The sequence below is a fragment of the Fundulus heteroclitus genome, unplaced genomic scaffold (genome assembly GCF_011125445.2).
Source record: "Fundulus heteroclitus isolate FHET01 unplaced genomic scaffold, MU-UCD_Fhet_4.1 scaffold_63, whole genome shotgun sequence".
Classification (NCBI taxonomy): Eukaryota; Metazoa; Chordata; class Actinopteri; order Cyprinodontiformes; family Fundulidae; genus Fundulus; species Fundulus heteroclitus.
The window spans coordinates 483108-492162 of NW_023397066.1; the positions used below are offsets into that span (position 1 = coordinate 483108).

The following is a 9055-nucleotide window of genomic DNA, read 5'->3' on the forward strand; positions in this document are numbered from 1 at the left end:
AGCTTCCTGTCAATTAAATCAAATCTGAACAATTTGCGCATGTTTCTGTGGAACAAAATGCGCAAAGTTCCCAAAGAGTTGACGTATGGAAATAAAAAATAAAAACTGATGGTAATTAAAAGTTTCAGACTTCAGCCTTTCTGTACGGTGGCCCTATTTCTGGGTGTAAACTCGCGTCAGGGTCAGCTTTTATTCTGTTTTTTTTTTTCTGAGCCCAGAGGCGCAGGTGGTTCCGTCCGGAGCAAAGTCCGCTGAGGCTGCTGGACCTCTGCTGCTTTCCTCTCTGCCACCTTTAAACCCAGCGGGGCGCAGCGGCAGGATGCAGGATCTGATCCGGGCTCTGGTGGCCTGCAGCTGGGTGGCCGCGCTCTGCGTCCGCGGCGCCATGGACGAGTGCGCGGACGAGCAGGGCCGGCCGCAGCGCTGCATGCCCGAGTTCGTGAACGCGGCCTTCAACGTGACGGTGGAGGCCACCAACACCTGCGGCTCCCCGCCGGAGGAGTACTGCGTCCAGACCGGGGCCACCGGGGTCACCAAGTCCTGCCACATCTGCGACGCGCGGGACCCGCGGAACCACCACAACGCCGCGTACCTGACCGACTACAACAACCAGCAGGACGCCACCTGGTGGCAGAGCCAGACCATGCTGGCGGGGATCCAGTACCCCAACTCCATCAACCTCACCCTGCACCTCGGTAAGACCCCCGGCCTCAGGGCCCCGACACGCGGGGCCCCGTCACACAGCTCCACGCGCTGAAGGTCGGACACTTTGGTCCCGTTAGTCCAGAGTTTCAGGGCTGGTTCTGGACCGATGGGTCCAAAGTCAACATAAGATTCTTCTAGAAGGGCCCCTCAGGTCCAATAATTTAATTTCAGTGATTGAGCTGAACATGTGAACCGGGTTTATTTCCCCAGAATAATGAATTTAAAACCTTTCATTCTGCTCATTTTCATGATTGTAGCTCACAGATCCACAAATTATTTTGTACAGAAACAATATTTGGAAACAGACCAATGAAAAGATGTTATCACAGGAAGGTCTGAAGCACGCTGGGGTCTACACCGTCATGGGGATCACATTTCTGAAGTGCCGAGTCTGAGCGTATCGCCGGAAAGTTGAGTGGAAGGAAAAAATGTGGTCGGTAAAAGCTGGAAAGGCAACAGATGCTGTCCTGTTGTCTGACGCGCATGCAGAAGCAAGCTTGGAGGTTTGGTTTTATTCTTCAGCAGAATTTGGTACCGGCCCAGACTGCCAGCGGTACCAAAACCCGCTCCGGTTGCATCACCAGCCAACAGGACTGACCTCAGTGTTGTCCAGAGGAAGGTGAGAGACACCAGAACCGACACCGCAGACGTCCATCAGAGCTGCGTTGATGCAAAAGAAGCCCAGACCCGGTACTGACAGCAGACACCGAACAGAACCAGAACCATGGTTCTAAAAGTGGTTTGATAGAATATGGTAATGTTGGGTTTTAATGGACTGTGAGCCAGAATCCATCCAAAGGATCAGAAATAAACACTTTGTCACTTGAATAAATCGGCTTTAAATGTCGTGGTTTATAAAGATTCAAACGTTTCCTTTATTTTGTTTCTCGTCTTTTCAAACCCAAAGTGACGCTTTGTGGAAGGATGAGGTCGTCCTCTCTGCTAGACTTTACGGTGACACGCTTCGTTTCACAAACCATCATCCTGTGAAGATCCAGACGTGACTCTGAAACAGACAATGTCAGGAGAACTCGGTGCTTCAACGTCTCCATCGGGTCTAAAACAGCCAGAGCCTGAGTTTTCTCCCACATGGATGAACGTGTCGTCATCCGTTTGTTTAATCGGGTGAACATCGGGTGGTTGTGTCATCTCCAGGGCTGGAGGATCCTCTGGAGAACCAGGCCTCTCCTCCTGACCTCCTGACCTCCTGACCTCCTGTCCTCCTGACCTCCTGACCTCCTGACCTCCTGCATGTTCTCTCTGCAGGTAAGGCCTTCGACATCACCTACGTCCGCCTCAAGTTCCACACCAGCCGGCCGGAGAGCTTCGTCATCTACAAGCGCAGCAGCGAGGGCGCCCCCTGGGTTCCCTACCAGTACTACAGCGGCTCCTGCGAGAAGACCTACAGGAAGCAGAACCGCGGCTTCATCCGCACCGGCGGCGACGAGCAGGAGGCGCTCTGCACCGACGACTTCAGCGACATGTCGCCGCTCACCGGGGGGAACGTGGCCTTCTCCACGCTGGAGGGCCGACCCAGCGCCTACAACTTCGACCACAGCCCCGTCCTCCAGGTCAGGCTCCGGTTCTGCAGAACCTCCTTTCTGCAGGTTCTGAAGGGAAAATGAAATGATTCAAACGAATTGAAATTCAAAGTCCTGCGTGTTGTTGTGTAACTTCACTGAACGAGTTGCTGGAGAGTTTAAAGGTGAACCAGCAGCGGTGGACCTCTGCTCCAGAACCAGGGTCATGGTCCAGGGGGCCCGGGTGGAACAAACACGTCGGTGTCTCTGCTGTTTGGTTAGCAGTGCAGCTGCGTGGGCAGATGTTAGCACAGCTGTGGACAGACCAGCAGCTCCTAATGATTAACTCGGGTTTCTCAGTTAAAGACAGCAGCCAATCATCAGGGGGATCCAGAGAAGGTTCTGATTGCACCCAGACAGGAGAAACATAGAACTGGTTCCATCTCTTTTAAATGATGACGGTAAGGTCCCTTCTCTGTGGATCTCTCTGCCACAATCAGTGTTTAGATGCTGTCCCTGGTCCAGCTTCATCAGATGAACGGGTTCTAGAAGAACTTCAGAGGATCAGAGTAATAAAGTATTTTTAATTGAATCTGATCTCCTGCTCCGTCACGCAGATGCTCTGTTTGCACCAGAGAAGAATCACCTGGGATGATGGATGATTCTCTTCTGGTTGGTTCTACTCATTTAACCACTTGGTGGCGCTACCAGACTGTGAACGAGGGCAGAACCGTCCTCAGACCTTCAGCTGATCACTGAGTGTGCTAATGAAACCTGTACCTTACACCCAGGGCCCTAAATGCTCGACATAGACAGGTTTCAGTGACATGGGGCCCCTGTTTCCTACCAGGGGCCTCGTCTCTTCCTCTTCAGAACAACTGCTCCGTGTTCTAGGACACATCTTTATTTACACGGTTCAGGGTGAAATTATTAACACACAGTCTAAAAGCTTTTTATCCCACATTTGATTTAAAAATACCTTGAAGTGAGAATTATTTATCTCCCTCTCAATAGTCAACGAGGGAAATTAGCATTTAATCATTCGGACGCTCATCGACCCTTCTTCCAACAGCTGAGCAGCTTTTCCTCTGCTTCCTGTTTTGATGATTCCTCTTCAGATCTTTGAGGTTGGCAGGTCTCCTCACCATCACCCTAATCTGTTGGTCCAAAGTTTCTCTGTGAGACGCGAGCCTGGACTTTGACTAGGCCACTCTGGACCATCAACACGGCCTAACATCACTGCAGCAGAATAGCGTGCAGCCTGATCCAGCCTGCTCTCAGTTTGCTTTTACGCTACACAAACCTGCCGTTTCTGCAGGGTGTGTAGACGTCTGGGCGATTCCTGGAAACTGAAGCGGGTCAGGTCCCTGAAGCTCAGGTGGAGGAATGCTGACCGACCTGCTGCTAAAACAGCAGACATTAAACCGAGCCGTGGTTCTGCTCATCCTGCCGCTCAGCAGCTGCAGGTCCTGCTTCACACTGGGGCCTCTGCTCTCATCCATCAGGTGCCTTTACAGAGCCAGCGGTCCGTTTGCATCCTCTCTGGGCTGGTTCTGGTGTCATCTGAAGCAGATCATCTTCTCTTGGACTGCTGAATGCAAAACCCTGCGTCTCCTGCAGAAGCTGCTGGCTCAGGTTCTGGTCAGGTTCTGGTCAGGTTCTGGTCAGGTTCTGGTACGGCTGAGCTGTGGAGAGGCTTCAGGTCCTGAAAACTCAAAAGATGTTTTTCACTAATTATTTCCACAGGAATCCAGATCCTAAAGATGAATGGTTGTTTTTCTCATGGTCGGATACCCGTAACCATGTTGGTTCAGTGATGCCTGCAATCTGAACGGATCATATCAGAAACAAACAAACAGTGAAGGCAGAACCTGTTCTTATCAGAGCCGCTCCTTCTGGATGTTTGCCTAGATGATTGGAGGCAACCTGCCCACAGTAGTTGTTTCTACTGATACTGGACTGGGTTTAGGCTCCGCCCCCTGATTGTTTAAAGCATCTTCCGATTCGGCCTAATCGAATGAGGGGAAGATGGAGCGGGAGATCGACAAGCGGATTGGTGCGGCGTCTGCTGTGAAGCGGGCGCTGTACCGATCCGTTGTGGTGAAAAGAGAGAGCTGAGCCAAAAGGCGAAGCTCTCGATTTACCGGTCGATCTACAATCCTACCCTCATCTATGGTCACGAGCTTTGGGTCGTGACCGAAAGAACGAGATCCCGGATACAAGCGGCTGAAATGAGTTTTCTCCGTAGTGTGTCTGGGCTCTCCCTTAGAGATAGGGTGAGGAGCTCAGTCATCCGGGGAGGACTCAGAGTAGAGCCGCTGCTCCTCCACGTCGAGAGGAGCCAGTTGAGGTGGCTCGGGCATCTGGTCAGGATGCCTCCTGGACGCCTCCCTGGTGAGGTGTTCCGGGCACGTCCCACCGGGAGGAGGCCCAGGGGAAGACCCAGGACACGCTGGAGGGACTATGTCTCTCTGCTGGGAACGCCTTGGGATTCCTCCTGAGGAGCTGGCCCAAGTGGCTGGGGAGAGGGACGTCTGGGCCTCCCTACTGAAGCTGCTGCCCCCGCCACCCGACCCTGGATAAGAGGAAGAAGACGGACGGATGGGTGGGTTTAAGCCCCGCCCACTCTGATTGTTTAATAGAGGACTGGGTTTAGGCTCCGCCCACTCCGATTGTTTAATAGAGGACTGGGTTTAGGCTCCGCCCACTCTGATTGTTTAATAGAGGACTGGGTTTAGGCTCCGCCCACTCCGATTGTGTTATAGAGGACTGGGTTTAGGCTCCGCCCACTCTGATTGTTTAATAGAGAACTGCGATTAGGCTCCGCCCCCTCTGATTGTGTTATAGAGGACTGGGTTTAGGCTCCGCCCCCTCTGATTGTTTAAGAGAGGACTGGGTATAGGCTCCGCCCCCTCTGATTGTGTTATAGAGGACTGGGTTTAGGCTCCGCCCCCTCTGATTGTGTTATAGAGGACTGGGTATAGGCTCCGCCCCCTCTGATTGTGTTATAGAGCACTGGGTTTAGGCTCCGCCCCCTCTGATTGTGATTGTTTAATGCAGGACTGGGTGACGGCCACAGACATCAGAGTGACCCTGAACAGGCTCAACACGTTGGGAGACGAAGTCCTCAACGATCCCAAGGTCCTCAAGTCCTACTACTACGCCATCTCTGACTTGGCTGTGGGAGGAAGGTAAAGTGTCACCCTTCCCTCTGACTTTATTTTCATTATTTTATACATTCAGGGAATTGGAGCTTGGCAATAAAAATATCTCCTGCCTAAGAGGAGGCTCCTCGTTAAAACTCCAAAACACGGTTGGTTGTCAGGGTTGATCTGTTTTTACATGATCATGTTGTTTCTGGGGCTTTTATGTCCAGTGTAACCAGTAACTCTGCTTTCCAGCTCACACACAAGTATTTAACTACCAGACGATGGTCCTGAAGTGTTTTTAACATAGAACATGCTTTGCCTTTGTGATTCCTTGGCCTAAAGCCCTTTAACTGAAGTTTATGTGTTACCAGTCACAACCACCATCAGCCCTACACCACTGAAACATGAGCAGCACCCTGGATAAGCATCAGATCAGGACTAGGTGCTGCAGAGATGAGGAGAACCCGGTCCTCCTCATCTCTGCAGGACCAGAGGAAGCGGTTTCCTGTCAGATTCTGCGTTTAGGTTTTACCAGAGAATGACCGGCAGGTGTAACAGGTGTGTGTCTCTGCCGTCAGGTGCAAGTGCAACGGCCACGCCAGCGAGTGCGTGAGGAACAGCGGGGGACGGCTGGTCTGCGACTGCAAACACAACACCGACGGCTTCGACTGCGACGTCTGCAAACCGTTCTACAACGACCGGCCGTGGAGGAGGGCGACCGCCGACAACGCCAACGAGTGTCTGCGTGAGTCCCAGCCGGCAGGAGCCTCACCTGCAGCGTCCGCAGTCACTGATTTTATCCAGAATTATAATAAATACAGCAAGCAACTGGCCTAAAGAGCAGGAGAGCTGCCAGTCTCAGGCCAGGTCTCTGGGGGATTGTGGGAGTTGTAGTTCCTGTGTAAAGAATAACATCTCAGAGCAGGTAGTTGATGAAACTCATTTTATTTATTCAGAAATGTGAAATAGTCAGAATTAGAAAAGCAATTAGAGGATAAAGAGAGGCAGGAAGCTCCTATAAGACCTCCACCATTATTCTGAGACACCAGAATTAGACTTTATACCACTATGATGACAACGTTAACGGTAGTAGTAAAAATATAAAGGAAAAGGTCCAACCAGCGTATCATATTAACACAATAATAATAATAATAATATAAAACTTATTTAGCTGTTTTTATGTTTTCATTACAAGTTAAAGAGAATCTCACAGAGTGTTATAGAAGCAGCTACAGCAGTGATTAAATAAAACTTTCTACGTCTCCTGGAAGCTTCACTAGAGGAAAATGTGTGTGATAAAAGCTGTGTTGTGGAGTGGTTCTGGTCCATTCAATTTCATTCAATTTTATTTATATAGTAATTAACAAGTATAATTCATCAGATAATTAATCAGAAGCATATATATATTATAGTATATATAGTAAAGTGTGATGAAGTCTGTGTTGTGGAGCGGTTCTGGTCCCGGCCCGCCGTTAACCCGCTGCCGCTCCACCGTTTCAGCCTGCGACTGTAACGGGAAGAGCTCTGAGTGCTACTTCGACGCGGAGCTGTACCGGGCCACGGGTCACGGAGGTCACTGCAGGAACTGCGCCGACAACACGGACGGGCCCAACTGTGAGCGCTGCCTGGACAACTACTACAGGGAGCAGAGCGCCGGCCGCTGCCTGCCCTGCTTCTGCAGCTCCATCGGTCAGTTTACAGCTACCAACAGCAACGTTTATTAATAGCAGAATCAATAATAATAGTAACTGGTATGAAGCACATGGTCTTCTGTAAATATCACCACTTCCTGTTGCAGCAGAAGGTAGAAATGAGCGTCTGCAGTGCTCAGTCCGGCTCATTTTGACGGCGTGAGCCTCTGGCTGGCAAAGTTCCCCATGAAGAATAGAAGGATCAACCAGGACAGCTCAGGTTTTATCTGATCAACAGGTTTTATCTGCCGTAGGGTTGAAATCAGAGCTGTGCCGCTGCCCACCCTGCAGAGTGCCAGTACCGCTGACTGTGACGTCAGAGACACCGCAGCCCCCCCTGTAGATGAGATGGGCTCCCAGAGCTGCAGGTCTGTAGTCAGACAGCTCAGGGAGAGACGGAGGAGACGCTGCTGGTCTGCTACCAGCTCCTCAGACGAGGCCTCAGTAACTGGGAGACGTTATCAGGACCACAGGCTTTACTCTGCTGAAGGTGGAGAGCTGGTGGTGGGCCTGGAAGCAGAGAGGCGTGGCCAACGTGGGATGGCAGCAGTGGATGGAGGCTGGATGATTCTGGTCCTGATGAGAGAGGAGGAGGAGGAGGAGGAGGAGGAGGAGGAGGAGGAGGAGGAGGAGGAGGAGGTTCTCCTGTAGAGCTGTGGATGGATCTGAGGGAGTGAAGACTTCACCACAGTTAATGCTGGGAGTCACACGTTGTTCCTTTGGGTCTGTCACCGTTTAGTCCTAAAATCTTAAAATTCATTTTTTGATCTGATGTTTAAGAACTGAGCTGCTAATGGAACGCAGTTTTTGTGGAAACTTTCCTCCAGTATATCTGACCCTCCGTCCATAAAGCCGATCATATCAGAGGAACGGGTCAGTCATCAGTCATCAGCAAACAGAAAGCTAGCTGTAGCTACCAACTAAAGGTTTTATGCACATTTTCACTCACTGCTCACATGTCTGTGGTCATTTTGAGTCTGTGTTCATTTTGGATGATTTCTGAACAACTTGCAGCCGTTTTGTGTCGCTGTGTGACTCTTCTTTGGAAACGTCGTCTGTTGACAAACATTTGGGCCTTTTGTCGACATGCTGCATATTTCCATGTCGCGGTGAGCCGTCCTCATTTTGTTGGTTTATGGACAGTTTGTGGACCCGTCTGTGTTTCTCCTTGTTTATCATCTTTGCTGTTTTATCGCCTGTCAGCAGTTTGTCTGTTTCTGATGCCGGTCTAAGGTTAACGAGCTGCTGGTTTGTGTCTGTTTGCAGGTTCTTTGTCTCCTCAGTGCGACAACAGGGGCGTCTGTCCGTGTAAACTTGGAGTGACCGGAGAGAAGTGTGAAGACTTCCTGAGTCCCCTCTGAGCTCCTTGACTCATTTTAACAGATGAAACAATCATTTTTATGGGAGCTGTGATGTTTTAGAGCGTAAGAACTGCTCATTCTCCGGTTTCTAACTGTAGACAATAAATTTTGATCAACGGTGGATCGCTGTGTGTAATTTCCTTTCTGAGCTGAAAATCACTGTGGATAATTTCAACATATTTCCATCAGTTTCAAATCTGTTAATCTGTCTGTGAATTTCTTTGAAGATGCATAGCGCAAGGTTTGGAGTTAAGTATTGTTTATTTTATTTCCATTCACTGTATAACACGGGCATCATTTCAACTTGTCGCCACAGGGGGCAGATGTCTGCAAAAATCCTGGAATTTACGCTACGCACTAAACCTTAAAAAATTATAAAAATCTTATGGTCAGAGGTCAGAAAATTATTGCAATAACTGCCAACTAAATGATTATTTTGGATGAATTTGCAAAAAGATTTGATAATTAATTAGTAATCATGGTAACATAATGATTGATTGATTAACGAGACAAAGGAAAACCACTTAAATTAAATGATGTGTTGAATTGATGTGTGGTTTTTTACTTTTTTTGGAATGTGTTGAATTAAGAAAAAATGCTTAGGTTATGTTACAGTAAATATTTCTGTA

General features: G+C 49.6%; 1 protein-coding gene across 1 annotated transcript; it reads left to right on the forward strand.

The window, feature by feature from the left end:
* The first annotated feature begins 246 nt into the window (after positions 1-246).
* LOC105921666 (laminin subunit gamma-1) lies at positions 247-8972 on the forward strand. The gene is made up of 6 exons (XM_036133511.1): positions 247-695; positions 1972-2276; positions 5286-5416; positions 5953-6119; positions 6875-7063; positions 8332-8972. The coding sequence occupies exons 1-6, from the start codon at positions 320-322 to the stop codon at positions 8424-8426; spliced, it is 1263 nt and encodes a 420-aa protein (XP_035989404.1). The 5' UTR covers positions 247-319; the 3' UTR covers positions 8427-8972.
* The last annotated feature ends 83 nt before the right edge of the window (positions 8973-9055 follow it).

Coding starts and splice junctions, on each gene's coding strand:
- LOC105921666 (XM_036133511.1), top strand. CDS start 320: ATGCAGGATCTGATCCGGGCTCTGGTGGCCTGCAGCTGGGTGGCCGCG. Junction 2,277..5,285: donor ACCACAGCCCCGTCCTCCAG/GTCAGGCTCCGG, acceptor TGTTTAATGCAG/GACTGGGTGACGGCCACAGA. Junction 7,064..8,331: donor CTGCTTCTGCAGCTCCATCG/GTCAGTTTACAG, acceptor GTCTGTTTGCAG/GTTCTTTGTCTCCTCAGTGC.